Source organism: Pristiophorus japonicus, chromosome 6 (assembly GCF_044704955.1).
Source record: "Pristiophorus japonicus isolate sPriJap1 chromosome 6, sPriJap1.hap1, whole genome shotgun sequence".
Taxonomy (NCBI): Eukaryota; Metazoa; Chordata; class Chondrichthyes; family Pristiophoridae; genus Pristiophorus; species Pristiophorus japonicus.
Genome location: NC_091982.1, coordinates 119020205 through 119037113, shown reverse-complemented (window position 1 = coordinate 119037113; position 16909 = coordinate 119020205). Strand labels below are relative to the sequence as shown.

The 16909-nt window shown below is 46.4% G+C and overlaps 1 protein-coding gene across 1 annotated transcript in view; it reads right to left on the bottom strand.

The window, feature by feature from the left end:
- Window positions 1-504: 504 nt before the first annotated feature.
- The window catches only part of LOC139265766 (dedicator of cytokinesis protein 11-like), a 304412-nt gene continuing 288007 nt past the window's right edge, over window positions 505-16909 (bottom strand). The window contains exons 52-53 of the mRNA XM_070883138.1: window positions 16014-16152; window positions 505-1227 (exon numbers count right to left, since the gene is read on the bottom strand). Coding sequence (XP_070739239.1) covers window positions 1117-1227; window positions 16014-16152 — 250 coding nt within the window. The 3' untranslated portion in view covers window positions 505-1116. The remainder of the gene's footprint in view (window positions 1228-16013; window positions 16153-16909) is intronic.

The window sequence follows — 16909 nt, the reverse complement described above, 5'->3', positions numbered from 1 at the left end:
GAATTTAAATTCAGTTAATTAAATAAATCTGGAATAAAAATCTAGTATCAGTAATGGTGACCAGGAAACTACCAGATTGCTGTAAAAACCCGTCTGGTTTATTAATGCCCTTCAGGGAGGGAAATCTATCATTCTTACCCGGTCTGGCCTATATGTGACTCCAGACCTGCAGTAACGTGATTGACTCTCACCTGCCCTCTGAAATGGCGGCTCACCACCTCCTTCCCTGGGACAATTAAGGACGGACAATAAATGATGGCCTTGCTGGCGATGCCCACATCCCGTGAATGAATACATTTAGAAAAAAAAATGGTTCACAAGATGCTCCGTGGATTGGACAGCCTCTGCCAGGGAGCTGGTTCCTTCTGTAGGTTCTCCGACACCAAGGAGGCTTGTGCCCGAAGCACTTCAATTCAGGGGGCCACTCTTCAACGTGTTAGGGAACTCAGCTCCCTCCCCTCACAAAATAAGGAAACTCCATTTGAAATATATAAAACGCCCACTATATTACAGGGTTTATTTTTGTACACAAGCGATTGCAGTGTAATGCTACTCGTAAATACAATTTAAATGTACAACACTTTGAGATGACAATCTGATGCACAGAGCTAAGATGTACTATTTCCATTTTATACACACTTATACTGTACAACTGGAGAAAAACCAGCACGGTTGAAGTGCGGTTTTAGCAACCCATTTGTGAAAGCAATATTTGCTTTTTCATATTGGTCAATATTTTGCAAATCCATAATTCCGTGCATCACATGCCCTGCATAGGCAGCCGTGCGGATATTGGTAACAACAGAATACAGGAATCGCCCTGTTCATAAGCCTTAGGTGTGATGCCAGCGAAGCGCTTTCTTCCCAACGTGACTGCGAAAAGGGCTCCCTGCAGGAGGGGGACGAGTCGTTGCTGTAATCGGAGCGGACAGTGGCCATCTCACTCAACACGGCTGGACACAATCTGATCTCCTGCGTTGGGATGCCCATCGGCCAGAGTTAACAGTCTTCCCCTCCCCGCACCCCCCATCCCCTCCCTGGGGGGCATACAAACCTGAGAACCAATTAAAGACGACGCGTCTGTGCGTGCCCCCCGAGCCCCCCAGCTCCGAGCTGTCAAAGTGTTGAGGGGAAAGCAGAGGGGCCTCTGGCTGTCCCACTAATGGCGCTGAAAACATGCAGCGAACTCCTCAGCTGGGACTTCACCAAGTCGTCTTCAGTCAAAATCTTGAGAAACAGAAGTGGTACAAAAGGAAAAAAACAAATCACAGTTACTCGGGACGCAGTAACATTTCAAACTACACAAGGTACCAAAAAATGCATGCATTGTAAAGATTTGTGTCACAGCTTTAAAAAAGACTTGCATTTATATAGCGCCTTTCACGACCACCGGTCATCTCAAAGCGCTTTACAGCCAATGAAGTACTTTTGGAGTGTAGTCACTATTGTAATGTGGGAAACGCGGCAGCCAATTTACACACAAGCAAGCTTCCACAAACAGCAATGTGATAATGACCAGATAATCTGGTTTTGTGATGTCAACTGAGGGATAAATATTGAGAGATAACTCCCCTGCTCTTCTTCAAAATAGTGCCATGGAATCTTTTACGTCCACCTGAGAGAGCAGACGGAGCCTCGGTTTAACGTCTCATCTGCAGCATTTGGCCCCGGCTGGAAAATGGCTTCTCCAGGCAGAGCGAGGGTCAGGATGGTCGCTAAGACTTAGCCGCCCCATGGCCCAGATTAGGGAAGTGAGCGAGGCCCCAGGCCCAATTTCGGGTGAGCCTCGGGCCTGCCGGTTGGGGCGTGTGCTGTCCTGAAAAAGGCGCCGTCACCAACTCCTACGCCACGCGGTGCAGCCAGAAGGTACTGGACAAACTCGGCAAAACATAAAGCAGAAACTTACACCATGCTTCATCAAAGGGGGACATGCACACAGGTACAGAAGTGCTTTGTTCCAAAAGAGGAATTGTGACATGGTTGAGGGCATAGGTGGGAGAAGGAGCAGCTACATGTTTGAGAGCGGATTTTACGAGCCACCGAGCTTTGAGGAGCTGAGCCCATGGGCAGTATCTCTCTGGAACACAGGTCAGCACAGCCCAAAGCTCTCCAGCGATTGATGGGTGTTAATTCACAGGACATGCATGTCCAAATCTTCCTTCAACTAGACCCAGGCTTTTACACAGACATATAGTTTTGCAGCATAAGTTGTGGAGTGCATTTACCCATTAATGTCTTCAGCACTTCATAATAAGCAGGCATGTTTGGAATAAAGGGAGAGCAATAGGTTAATAAATATCACACACTGGCAACAGCTGACCGAAGAATGAAAGGATACCAAGTGCAAGGAACGATGAGTGAAAGTGCATTTTGCAAATGCATGGTTCCAGGAATAGGAGGCCATTCAGCTCCCTCAATCCTGCTCTGCCATTCAATCGGCTCATGGCTGATCGGTACCTCAATTCCATTTACCCGTCTTTGCTCCATACACAATTCTCTGTGCGGTTTGCCTTCAACTCCCCCTTCCCCCAAATGGTTTCAAATTTTGGATAGGTCCTCATTCAAGTGACTTTTACCAAGTAAATGATACGTCACATGGAGCTCATGCTGTACATAACTCATGGGGCTAGACTTTCCACTTAGCTGGCTATCGCCCAAAAAATGAGGGATGTTCCAGACTCAGCGATGTTTCAGCTTTCAGGATCGCTGGAAGATCGCCCATTTTACTGATGGCTACTTTCGGCTATTTTGGGGGGGAGGGTGGGGGCGATAGCTCAGCGATAGCCCAGTGATGTGAAATGGGTCTCAGCGATGTGAAAGCCTGGTGTCCCTAGCAACGGCCTTTCTGCGCATGCGTTTTTTCTTGCAAAGAAGGTTTCCCGCGATTCGCGAGGTCAGAGGTCATCTGGGCATGCGCAGAAGGCAAAGGGAAGGATAGAGCAGGAGAGAGACCGAGAGAGAGAGACAGAGAGAGAGAGAGAGAGAGAGAGGAGATTGTTCAACAAAAAATCATTATGTCCAACCTGGAGCAAGAGCAAGAGTCGGTGTAGAGTGGCCAGGATGTGGAGGGGAGGAGGGAGGCCAGCTTCCAGGAGATGCACTCACGGTGGACCCAATTAATCCGGGGTGGCCGTGGGAAACCTCCACTCTGGGCCTACCGAAAGATTTGGGGTGAGATCGTTGACGTGGTTTCGTCAGTGTCCCATGAGGCAAGGGGGTCGGACCAGTGCCGTAAGCACTGGAACAGCCTGGTGCTTCGGCAAGAGTAAATATTAAATAGATTTTAAATTGTAATGATCCACATAATATGTAAATCTTCCGGATTGAAATTAAGCTGGTTATTCTTACATATAGTCTCTGCTAAGATCTGGACAGGGCTAGGAACCTGCCCCCTTTAAGTCTAATTTTGGCACTGTCTCCTTTTGAGTTACTTTGTGGATGGGGCACGACTGAGCACCGAGGGGTCCGGTGACCTTTACCCAGACTATGAGAGTCTCTCTGGCTGCTGTCACTCACACAGTGGCCCAGTCTGGACTGGGGGAGAGCTGCCCTGGCTCACTGTCTGCCCTGGGACACTTTGGGACATTAGCTCCCGTCATTGCCGAGCTCACCAGCGGCCCTGATTTCCTCCCCCGCCCCCGCCCCCACCCCCACCACCGCCTCCCTCCTCCCCCTCCGGGGGGCCCTCATGGAGATGTTTTGTATAAAGCATTAGATCCTAAACACGATCTTATGAAATATTTTATCTGAACGTAGATGTTATAATCATGCATCAACTGTGGATACAAACCTTATTAGTATATAATGTTGGAACCTGTTGTCTTTCCAGGATAGCACCTCGTCAATTAGCTTATGCCATGCTCTAGTCATGTTTGCAGTGGAAGATATCTAAGAACTGGGCCAAGTGCAGGTGCGTAGGAGGAGGCCCTGCCCAGCTGACCATCCTAACGGAGTTAGAGGAACGCGCTACGGCACTGGTGGGCAGCCAGTTGCTCAGCCACCCGTGGTGGTGCAGATCCCTCCCTTGCGTCACGTGAGTAATGTGTAAAGCAGTGTTAATTCAAAGTAATGTAACGGCATTTCATTATAATATACGAATTAGATCATGTTATACATGCAGCTTCTGTACTACTCTCAGGTTAACAACATAAGAACATCAGAAATAGGAGCAGGAGTAGGCCACCTGGCCCCTCGAGCCTGCTCCGCCATTCAATAAGATCATGGCTGATCTGATGTAGGGCCCGCCTCCACTTCCCTGCCCGCTCCCCATAACCCTTTACTCCCTTATCATTCAGAAGTCTGTCTATCTGCGCCTCAAATATAATCACTGATCCAGTCTCCACAGCTCCCTGGGGCAGTGAATTCCACATTGATGTACTACCATATGATGTATTAATATGTAACGTCTCTGAGTCACATTTATTGCAGTAGTGCTGCTCCTACGTACGCCAGCGCAGTGCAAGAATCACGTGTACCCTTCTGTTCTAATGAGCTCAATAAGCTCAATTGTGTTTTGCAGGTCGCCCAACTCAACAGGCACAAAGCGAGGCCGCACCTGTCCCTTTGCAGGTGATCACCACCACGGGTGGTGAGGAGGAGACCACAGAGGGATGAGGAGGAAATAATGGAGACCGAGGAGAACACCCCTTGCATCCCGGTATCTGCTGTACCTGCGACCACATCGTCGTCTTCGACGGAAGTAGCAGCAGGCCCAAGTGGCTTGTAGCAGGTGACCCCAAGGCATACAGTGCCCACGCCGACCCCACGGAGATTGAGTCAGTGAGATCGGCACGCGCCACAACGGGCAGATCCCAATGTGGACATGGTCACACTGAGCAGGGAGAGCATCACCATCAGTCGAGAGTTGCCCCAGGCGAATGGTGGGTTGACCGGAAACATTGCTGCAATGTCTGTTCGAATATTGGAGGGTATGGAGCGCATGGTCATGGCAATGGGCCAAACGACCGACGCTGTCCATGCCTTGTGGCATGCAATACTGTCAGGAGACAGCACCGCACCCCAAGGTGCCGTCCCACCAACTGCCAGCACAGATGCGATTCGGGAGGAAGAACTTCCTTCTGGCTCAGAAGTCATTTCATCTGAAACGTCTTCTCCTCCACCCCCTGAGGAGATTCTGCCGACAGCAGCAGGCCTCGAGATCCCCTGCTGCAAGTTGTCTTGGTCCCATTACTTGGGGATTGAACCAGGGGGCTAGGACATGGGGTGGGGGGGGTAAAGGATCTGGAGGGAAGTGTGGCCGCAGGTCGGGAGTGGGGGGGGTTTATTGTTATTGTTGTTGTTAATAAAAATTTGTTGAATGTTGGAGGTGGTGGGAGGGTATTTTTGTTGGGTGACTGTTGGGGTGTGAGTGGGAGTTATTTTTACAGAGATTACATAAATTGTTAAATTCTTAAAACATTTTTATTGAATTTTACAATTGTCGTGTAGTGTTTTCTAATAACATAGTAAAACATCAATACAATGATTGGAAACAATGGCCATTGATGAAATGTAATGCAACTGTAACTGTCACCAATGAAAGTTCACGCAAAGCGTTGATTTATGAGCTGCTGACAAGAGTTTTGCGGGCTTTTCCAGTCTTACGGGGGAGGGGGGGGGGGGGCATGGGTTCATCACCAGGCTGATGGTCGTCCTCGTCCTCGTCCGCCTCCTCCTCCTCCGCCTCCCCTCTCTCCTGAGGTGGACTGGCAATTGTTGTCCTCTCCCGATAGCAACATGCAGCACACCACAATAAACTCAGCGACTTGGTCAGGGTGGTATTGTAAGTTTCCTCCCGAGTGGTCCAGGCATCTGAAGTGCTGCTTAAGCACTCCAATTGTCTTTTTGACGTTATTGCATATAGCTATATGGCTTTCATTGTAGCGCTTCTTGGCTTCCATCTGGGGATTACACAGGCAGGTCATCAGCCAGCTGGCAAGGCCATATCCTTTGTCCCCCAGCATCCTTTGTGGCTGACTATTAAGCAGATCAGAGACAGTGCTCTCACGCAAGATGTGCGCAACATGGATGCCGCCTGGAAAATTTGCATTTACTGCCATGATTATTTGGTTGTGGTCGACAACGAGCTGCACATTCAGGGAGTGGAATCCCTTTCGGTTCCGAAACACCTCCATATCCTGTAAAGGTGCTCGCAGGGTGATGTGTGTACAATCTATTGCTTCCCGCACCTTGGGGAAGTTTGCTATTCTCGAGAAACCCAAAGCGCGCTCACTCTGTGCCTCCCTGGTCATAGGGAAGCTTATAAAGTCCATCCTGCGTGTGTAAAGGGCTTCAGTCACCTGTCGAATGCAACATATGGCATGCTGAGAGATACTGCAAATGTCGCCAGCTGAGGCCTGAAAGGAACCCGATGCGTAGAAGGAAAGTGCCGCAGTAACCTTAACCTCAATGGGCAGTGCGGTCCTGTTGGTGCTGGTAGACTGCAGATCTCCCTTAATTAGTTGGCATATCTCACCAATGACCTCCTTTCGGAAGTGCAGCATGTGTTATCGGACAAGTTCAGGTATGATTGCTTTTCCCTGTAAGTGCATCGGGTGTAAGGTCTCCTCCTCCACAGCAGTCTGCCATCTCTTTGGGCACATAATGCTCCTCAATATACCTTCTCCCATCGTCAGTCTGCAGCATGTGATTAGTGACCAATCCTGGTAGAGAAATTACAGACCCCTTCACTATAAATTGCTATAAATGTCCTAAATTGGTCCTCAGCACATAGAAATTTGATTAGATGATTGCCAAGAGTCAATAAGTTCCTTTAAATCACTCACAAATTAATTCTCCTCATAAGCCCCTTGTTGAAGCAACCTCTTTCAGTTCCTCCGACGTTCAAAATGGCATCCGTAGTGCCGAGTTTTACCGAGTAGTGCCGGTCAGGAGCAGCTTTTCTCCAGCGATCTTCTCGGTGAGCAATCAGCCCGGCGATGTGGCGAAAGTTGCAGCGGTCGATCACCTCGGTGATTGCCGAGTCATGTGTGCAGAAGGTTGGGCCGGCGATTAGCGGGCGCTGTTCCGGTCCAACTTTCCACTTTTAAGCTAAAATGGGCGATAGCCTGCCTATTTGTGCGATAGCTCGGCGATCATCAACGGAAAGTCTAGCTCATGGCTTACACATGCATTTCTTGATGCACAGCCAGCTGCTGCCACAAGAAAGCTTTAATCTCTGTAACTCTGCCAGAAGGAAATGATTCCTTGGTGTTTCTGCCTTTTGATATATACATCTTATGCAGAAGGGACTGGCGGTTGATCTAAATTTCCAAAGCTGTGTGAATGTTTGCGTAAAGGAACCGCCAGCTGCTTTTCTCCTTCGGATCAACATGCAGAAAGATATCTTCACTCAGCTGGGACTGAAAATTCTGGTCTCACCGGGTCCGTACGAAATGCGCAGGCCAGGCCTCGCAATAGCCGCTTCTCGGGGCGCGATGTGCATGCGCCGAAATCCGGCTTTTCCGATCCTCCGCATCCCCGGGAGAAGGACATTCGTGCGGGAGAGATTGGGCTATTTGCCCAACTCATGCCCAGTGAATGTCCTTCAAACTTTTATGCCTGGTAAAAGCAAGTGCATAGCCTACTTTTACCAGCGTAGGAGTTTAAAAACATATAAAAATTAAATTTAATCATACATTTTTATATTAAAAAGGCAAAAAAGTCCATAAAGGCAAGTTTATTTTTAACTATTAAAACACAAAAAGTCAAAAAATATTTTTTTTTCAAAAACATTTAATTACATTTAATCTCAATTAATTTTAAATATGTGAAGTGTTTTATTTATTGATTGTGCTGTGTTTCAGTGTTTTTTCTCATTGATAGGAATGGGAGCCTGCACAAACAGAGCTCCCATTTTTATCAATGAGAAAACTGCACAATGATTGGTTGTCCAGGCCCACATGACTCCAGCATGTACGTACGTACCTGGAAGACATCTCCTCTTTCGCTGCGCAGTGAATCGAGGCCTTTGACCGGGATCCTCCGGGACCTCCAGGTACTTTCGGAGATTTTTTCCGGGTCGGAAGCGTTCGTACGAAGGAAGCTTCCGACTACAATTTCCCCCCCATTAAGTATCACGACCATTTTTGTCTCCAAAGAATCAGGATTTGCAAGACCTTCTGTTGATTCTACACTGGATCAACGGGAGATATTTTGGGATCGCATCAATGGCTTCAGAAACGCATAGTGAGGGCATCCAGCAATGCTTCAAAGTTAAAATTCTCGTCCTAGTATTCAAATCCTTCCATGTCTTGCTCCTCCCTAACTCTGTAACCTCCTCCAACCCTACAACACTCCGAGATCACTGCATTCTCCAACCCCAAAATATTCTGAGATCTCTGTAACCTCCTCCAACCCGACAGCACTCCGAGATCTCTGTGTTCTCCTCCAACCCTACAATACTCCGAGATCTCTGTAACCTCCTCCAAACCTAGAATACTCTGAGATCTCTGTAACCTCCTCCAACCCTACAATACTCCGAGATCTCTGTAACTTCCTCCAACCCTACAATACTCCGAGATCTCTGCGTTCTCCTCTAACCCTACAATACTCCGAGATCTCTGTAACCTCCTCCAACCCTACAATACTCCGAGATCTCTGTAACCTCCTCCAACCCTACAATACTCCGAGATCTCTGTAACCTCCTCCAACCCTACAATACTCCGAGATCTCTGTAACCTCCTCCAACCCTACAACACTCCGAGATCTCTACGCTCCTTCAATTCTGGTCTTTTGCACATCTTCGATTTTCATCGCTCCACCATTGGTGGCTGTGTCTTCAGTCCTCTAGGCCTCAATCTCTGGAATTCCCTTCCTAAACCTCTCCCCCTCTCTCTCCTACATTAAGATGCTCCTTTAAACCGATCTTTTTGACCAAGCTTTTGGGTCCCCTGCCCTAAAATTTATTTACGTGGCTCGGTGTCAAAATTTGTCTGTTTAACGCCCCTGTGAAACATCTTGGTACGTTTTACTACACTGAAGGTGTTGCATAAATGAAAGTTGCTCTTGTTGTTGAGTCGGGAAAGAGTTCCGGCTCTCAGTCTATCTGTAGAACTCCAAAATATAGGGACATTCATTTTGACTCAGTTAAAGCTAGGATCTGAAAAATGTGGGAAAGCATGGATGAGAAAACCAAAGGGACCATATACACGCTGGCCTACAGTGATCGGTCAGTATATATAAGGTCGGAAGAATGTCTGGATGGCAATCTAACAACACACTACCTGACTTACCAGGTGACTCCTCAGTTCAACGATCTTCAGCTGCTTCATCAATGACCTTCCCTCCATCATAAGGTCAGAAGTGGTTACTGTTTATTGATGGTCCCACTGCGTTCAGTTCCATTCACAACTCCTCCAATAATGCAGCAGCCCATGCCTACCTACAGCAGGATCTGGGCAATATCCACAGTTGGCAGATAACATTTGCCCCAAATAAGTGGCAGGCAAGGACCATCTCCAATAAGAGAAAGTCCAGCCATCTCATCTTAACCTTTAACTGTACCACCATCATTGAATCCACCACATCAACATCTCACTAACAGAAGCTTCACTGGAGCAGCCAGATAAATACTGTGGCTGCAAGAGCAGGGCAGAGGCTAGGTACTTTGATGAATGGCTCACCTCCTGACACCTCAAAGCCTCTCACACCACCGACAAGTCTAGTTCAGGAGTGTGATGAAATATTCACCACTCACCTGGATGGGTGGAGCCGTAAGAACACTCGAGAAACTCAACACCATCCAGGACAAAAGAGTCTGTTTGATTGGCAGCCCTGATACTGGACTCCATATCCATCCCCTTCATCATCAGTGCATTGCAGCAATTCACCAAAGTTATTTTGACAACATCTCTCTTTCTCTTCTGTGGCCTTTACCAGGAAGGACAAGACGAGTAATGTTGTGGGAAAAACCCATCACCTCCAGGTTCCCCTTCAAGTCACACACTTGACTTGGACGTATTACTGTTTGACAAGGTGCCACATAAAAGGTTACTGCACAAGATAAAAGTTCACGGGGTTCGGGGTAATATATTAGCATGGATAGAGGATTGGCTAACTAACAGAAAACAGAGAGTCGGGATAAATGGTTCATTCTCTGGTTGGCAATCAGTAACTAGTGGGGTGCCGCAGGGATCAGTGTTGGGTCCCCAACTATTTACAACCTATATTAACGACTTGGAAGAAGGGACCGAGTGTAATGTAGCCAAGTTTGCTGACAATACAAAGATGGGAGGAAAAGCAATGTGTGAGGAGGACACAAAAAATCTGCAAAAGGACATAGGCAGGCTAAGTGAGTGGGCAAAAATTTGGCAGATGGAGTATAATTTTGAAAAGTGTGAGGTCATGCACTTTGGCAGAAAAAAAATCAAAGAGCAAGTTATTATTTAAATGGAGAAAGATTGCAAAGTGCTGCAGTACAGCAGGACCTGGGGGTACTTGTGCATGAAACACAAAAGGATAGTATGCAGGTGCAGCAAGTGATCAGGAAGGCCAATAGAATATTGTCCTTTATTGCAAAGGGGATGGAGTATAAAAGCAGGGAAGTCTTGCTACAGTTATACATGTTATTGGTGAGGCCACACCTGGAATACTGCATGCAATTTTGGTTTCCATATTTACGAAAGGATATACTTGCTTTGGAGGCAGTTCAGAGAAGGTTCACTAGGTTGATTCTGGGGATGAGGGGGTTGACTTATGAGGAAAGGTTGAGTAGGTTGGGCCTCTACTCATTGGAATTCAGAAGAATGAGAGGTGATCTTATCAAAACGTTTAAGATTATGAGGGGGCTTGACAAGGTGGATGCAGAGAGGATGTTTCCACTGACGGGGGAGACTAGAACTAGAGGGCATGATCTTAGAATAAGGTGCCGCCCATTTAAAACTGAGATGAGGAGAAATTTCTTCTCTGAGGGTTGTTAATCTGTGGAACTCACTGCCTCAGAGAGCTGTGGAAGCTGGGACATTGAATAAATTCAAGATAGAAATAGACAGTTTCTTAAACGATGAGGGGATAAGGGGTTATGGGGCGTGGGCGGGGAAGTGGAGCTGAGTCCATGATCGGATCAGCCATGATCTTATTGAATGGCGGAGCAGGCTTGAGGGCCATATGGCCTACTCCTGCTCCTGCTCCTATTTCTTATGTTTTTATGTTCTTCATCATCGCTGGATCATAGTCTTGGAATTCGCTATCTAACAGTACTGTGAAAGAACCTTCACCACACGACTGCAACGGTTCAAGAAGGCAGCTCACCACCACTTTCTCAAAGCAACTAGGAATGAGCAATAAATGCTGGCCTTGCCAGCGATGCCCACAATCAAGAACTAATTAAAAATGTTCTCACACTACCTTCAGCAAATCACTGGCTAGTACTGTTCCGGGACCAACATCCTTGCCTTGTTCACTTGTCCAAGATTCAAGTGTTTTTAATACATGTTGAAAACAGTTTTCCTTTAAACATTCAATATGCATGAAATAAAATGTGTCATGTAAATATTTGGGAATACAATTTATAAATAGCATCCAGTTTCACTGAACAAACACACCATTGTCATCAGACCAAAGTAAGATATGTGGAGAAAACCAGATGCAAAACACATTGTGCACTTTATCACCGAGGCTATTGTTCAGGGCGGAGGTGAATTCTGGAGCCGATCCATGCTTTGCATTACCACAATCCATCACTAACAGCTTTTACCATAAGCACACACAGGCAACAGAAAGCCAAGTGCAACCCGAACTGGTTAAAGAAACTCAGGTAATGGCCTCGCCCCTCCCTCTCTGTAATCTCCTCCAGCCCCACAACCCTCCGAGATCTCTGCGCTCCTCCAATTCTGGTCTCTTGTGCATGCCCAATTTTCATCACTCCACCATTGGCAACGGTGTCTTCAGCTGCTAAAACCCCAAGCTCTGGAATTGCCTCCCTTGCACTGCTACTTTCAAAGTGCTAATTGAACAAAATGTGTTGCGCACCTTGGAGAGGATGCAGAGAAGATTTACTACAATGCTACCAGGGATAAAGAGTTTCAGTTACACGGAGAGACTAGTGAAGCTGGGATTATTCTTTTAAGAGCAGAGAAGGTTGAGGGGAGATTGGGTTTTGATAGAGTAAATAGGGAGAAACGGTTTCCACTGGCAGAAGGGTCGGTAAGCAGAGGACACAGATTTAAGATAATCGGCAAAAGGCCTACGGGGGAGAACAGGAGACATTTCCTTACGTAGTGAGTTGTTGTGATCTGGAATGCACTGCCTGAAAGGGTGGTGGAAGCAGAATCGACAGTAACTTTCAACTGGGAATTGGATAGATAGTTGAAAAAGTACAGCAGTTGTTGTAAAACAAAGATTGTTCAGCAGAACAGCCAGCTCCTGAAGATGAAAGATAGAACGATGACTCTGGAACACTAGCAAGGTCAGGCTAGGGAAACCCATTTTGTAGGACCAACAAAGACATGCTCGATAAAAACGTGCCTGTTACCCTCCCCTTCCCATTTTCTTGGGTATATCCGGACTTGCCCTCGGGTTTTAAGTTGGCACGATTGCAGACATTGTATCCTGCAGATATCTGCTTCTCGTTCTGTGGGTTATATTACAACACTACCTGTTTTTTCAGCCGCATTCTTAAAATACCGCTTGCTTCCTGATTTACAACACACTTATCACCCGATGTAATCTATACATTCCGCTTCTGAAGCACGTCCCGATTTCTCTCCCTCGGTCTTCCCACATTCCTTTTTTTCTCTGTCTCTCTGCCCTAATTTCACTCTCTCTCTCTTCCCTGATCTCTCTCACCCCCCGAGCTTTGCTCTCTCTGTTCCCATTCTGCCTTTCTTGACGAAGATGAAAGGGAACCTGAGAGAGAGAGACTGGAGAAAAAGTGGAAATGTAACTGGGGGCTTCTGGTGCCAGGAAGGACCCCTTGCAGCCGTTCCTGGTTCTCCTGCTCTGCCACCCACATGCATTGGCTGCAATGCCCCTTTGCACTTCCCATACGCTCGTCATTGTCAGGCCGTGCCACCCCACCCCTCCACAGCCCATTCATTTCATTCATTCATTTTCAGGAATCGTCACTCTGCTCCTAATAATATTATAGAATTTCTTAAATTGCTGTTATGCTCCTCACTTCCATTTCATGGATTATTATTCTTGTTTACAATTTCCTTACGCACTGCCCATGTAATATTGGTCATTATTTAATTGAAAGAAAGACTTGCATTTATATAGCATCTTTCACGATGACAGACGTCTCGAAGTGCTTTACAGCCAATGAAATACTTTTGGAGTGCAGTCACTGTTGTAATGTGGGAAACGCGGCAGCCAATTTAGAAACATTGAAACATAGAAATTTACAGCGCAGAAGGAGGCCATTTTGGCTCATCATGTCTGCGCCGGCTGACAAAGAGCCACACGGCCCTTGGTCAGCAGCCCTGAAGATTACATATAAACCTATGAACAATGAACAATGACGGAAAGGTAAAGAGCACCCAGCCCAACCAGTCTGCCCCACACAATTGCGACACCCCTTACACTGAAACATTCTACACTCCACCCCAACCGGAGCCATGTGATCTCCTGAGAGAGGCAAAATAACAGATAAAAACCCAGGCCAATTGGGGGGGGGGGGGGGGGGGAAATATGCGCACAGCAAGATCCCACAAACAACAATGTGATAATGACCAGATAATCTGTTTTAGTGATGTTGATTGAGGGATAAATATTGGCCAGAGATAACTCCCCTGCTCTTCTTCAAAATAGTGACATGGGATCTTTTACGCACACCTGAGAGAGCAGACGGGGCCTCGGTTTAACGTCTCATCCAAAAGACGGCACCTCCGACAGTGCAGCACTCCCTCAACACTGCACTGGAGTGTCGGCCTAGATTTATGTGCTTAAGTCCAAGCCTGAATAGATTTGAGATTTTTTTTAAGCAACATGGGAGCAGGAAGAGGCGGCTCGATCGCTCGAACCTGCTCCCCCATTCAATTCGTTGATGACTGATCTGTACATCAACCCCATTTATCCAACTTTGCTCCAGATCCCTCGATACCCCTACCCAACAAAAATCTATCAATCCCAGTCTTGAACGTTCAAATTAACCCCCAGCTAACCACAGCCTTTTGGGAGAGAGAGTTCCAGATCTCTACTACCCTGTGTGTGAAGCAGTGCTTCCTGATTGTCCGGAGTGGCCCAGATCGAATTGTAAGATCGTGCCCCCTTGTTCTGGATTCCTCTACTAGAGGAAAGAGTTTCTCTGTATCTACCGCATCAAATCCTTGTCACATTTCAAACATTAAATCTGAGTTTACAATAAAAAAGAGATAATTATTTGCCCTGCTAAATACCATCTATGAGACGTATATGGTTAAATTTCCGATCACAGATCACATTATGGCCCATGGAAGCTGCCTGTATAGGCGAGTAACAGCACAAAGTATGGGGAGCAAGCCTGAATCCCAACTAAAGCCAAGGCAAGAAGAAGGGGTCTGCAAGTAGTCTCTCGGTCACGGGACCAGACTTCCTAAAGTGGTCAATAGTTCAAAAAGATAATGGGAGGAAAATTGCGGTTGGAGGCTTCCTTCATTCCGGAATTTTTTTAATGAAAATACCTGGTCCCGGAGGAACGTAGGATTGCGGTGGGAAGCCTAGTTTCGCAGTCCAGCATACGGGAACATGTCTTCCAGGATCGTATTCGTATCCTGGGATCATGTGAGCCTGGACCACCAACAGACATGGAGTATTCTCATTGATAATAATGGGAACTCCATTTGTACGAGCTCCCATTACTATCGATGAGAAATCCCCCTCCCCGCAAAACAAAGAAACACAACACAATAAACAAAAAAAACACCCCAAATACTTAAAATTAATTGTTTTAGAAAAAAACTTTTCTTGGGAATTTTTTTTGATGTGTTTTAATAGTGTTAAAAATTAACTTACCTTACTGGACTGGGTTTTTAATATAAAAATTATTGATTACATTTAATTTTTCTATGTTTTAAAACTCTTACGTTGGTAAAAGTGGGCTACACTCCTGCTTTTACCAGGTGTAAGAGTTTGAAGGACATTTCGCTGGGCAAGAGTTAGGCAAATAGCCCAATCTCTCCCGCGCGAATGTCCTCCTGAGAATGTATGCGATCTGTCAAAAGAAACCTTGACAGATCGCAAAAGCCGGTTCTCGGCGCATGCGCATGGTGCCCCGAGGCCTTGCCGGGTGCGTGTGCACATTGTACCTGCCCGGAGAGGCTGAAATGTTCGGCCCAATGTAAGAAAAGTGTTTTTTTGGTGATAAGCTACATTGCAGGCTTGGAACACAGTGGGAGATCACCTCCTCTGATTGATTTGTTGAGCATGACCTCTTAACATCTTAAAGTTTATGATAAGGCCGGCTACGCAAATATTAATTACAGACAATATGAATGATTAAAGATCTTTTGGGGAAGGGTACATTTGCTTTAGAGAGGGTTCAACAAAGGATCACTCGATTGATTCCTGGGATGAGAGGGTTGTCCCATGATGAGAGATTGTGTAGAATGGACCAATACTCTCTGGAGTTTAGAAGAATGAGAGATGATCTCATTGAAACATACAATAGTCTGAGGGAGATTGACAGAGTAGATGCTGAGAGGTTGTTTCCCCAGACTGGAGTGTCTAGAACCAGGGGGCATAGTCTCAGGATAAGGGGTAGGCCATTTAAGACAGAAATGAGGAGGAATTTCTTCACTCAAAGGGTTGTGAATCTTTGGAATTCTCTGTCCTCAAGGGCTGTGGGTGCTGAATAGTCGTGTATATTCAAGGCTGAGATAGATAGATTTGGACTCTAGGAGAATCAAGGGATATGGGGATTGGGTGGGAAAGTGGAGTTGAGATCAAAGATCAGCCATGATCTTATTGAATGATGAAGCAGGCTCGAGGGGCCGTATGGCCGACTCCTGCTCCTAATTCTTATGTTTTTGTTTAAAGTAAGTGTAAACCATACCAAAGGGATAGTCATGCAATCTCAGCAGTTCTGTGTCACTGACCTGTTCATGGGTGATTTCTGACAACTCCTTCACCATTTCTTTGAAGTTTGCCTTTAACCCTTCGTGGTACTCTACCTGATCCTCCTTGATCAGGCGCTCGTTTAAATCTAGAGCCAGGCTGCAGGCCGAGACAAATTCCCTGCGGGCAATTAAAAACAAGAATCAGTGTTAGTTTTCTATTACTGTACAGAATTTGGCCTGCCATTGACATTTACAGCACAGAGGGCGACCATTCAGCCCATCATGACTGTGCCTGGCCATTACCAGAGCAATCCAAACTAATCACGCTGTCCCACTCTCTCTCCAATGCCCTATATCTTCCTCTGCTTCACTGATTTATGCAAAATTCCCTTAAAAGATGCAATGGGCTGTCTCCAGTAGTCCCTGTGGTAAAGCATTTCATGCTCCCACAATCCTCTGTGCACAAGAACTTGATGATCACTTGTCATGTGTTACTCAGCTGGAGGAAAGAGAGAGAATAGGGACAGTTGATTAAGAAGCTTTGTGATTTTAACAACCTCTATTAAATCTCCTGTTAGCCGTCTCTGCTGCAATGGAAATAGGATTATAGGAATTGCTAGACGTGAATAGGCCAAGATCCATTTAGTTCGCCTCCTCCCATCCTGGGAGTGACATGATACAACGATAATGGAATTATTGACCAATCACAGCAATCAGTCTCCATCAATGAGTCGACAACAAACCCAGACATGAGGTGAGGAAATCCCTATGGGGGAGAGCTTTTGGAACCACAGGTCCAAAGACCCCTGTTCTTCCCAAGCCTGCTACACTTACTCAGACTGTCCCAGTATCTCGAGCCTCTCCTCATAACCATAGTTTCCCTTCCAGCAAAGAATGACTAAGAAAGCAATAAAGAAAGGAAAGATAGATTATGA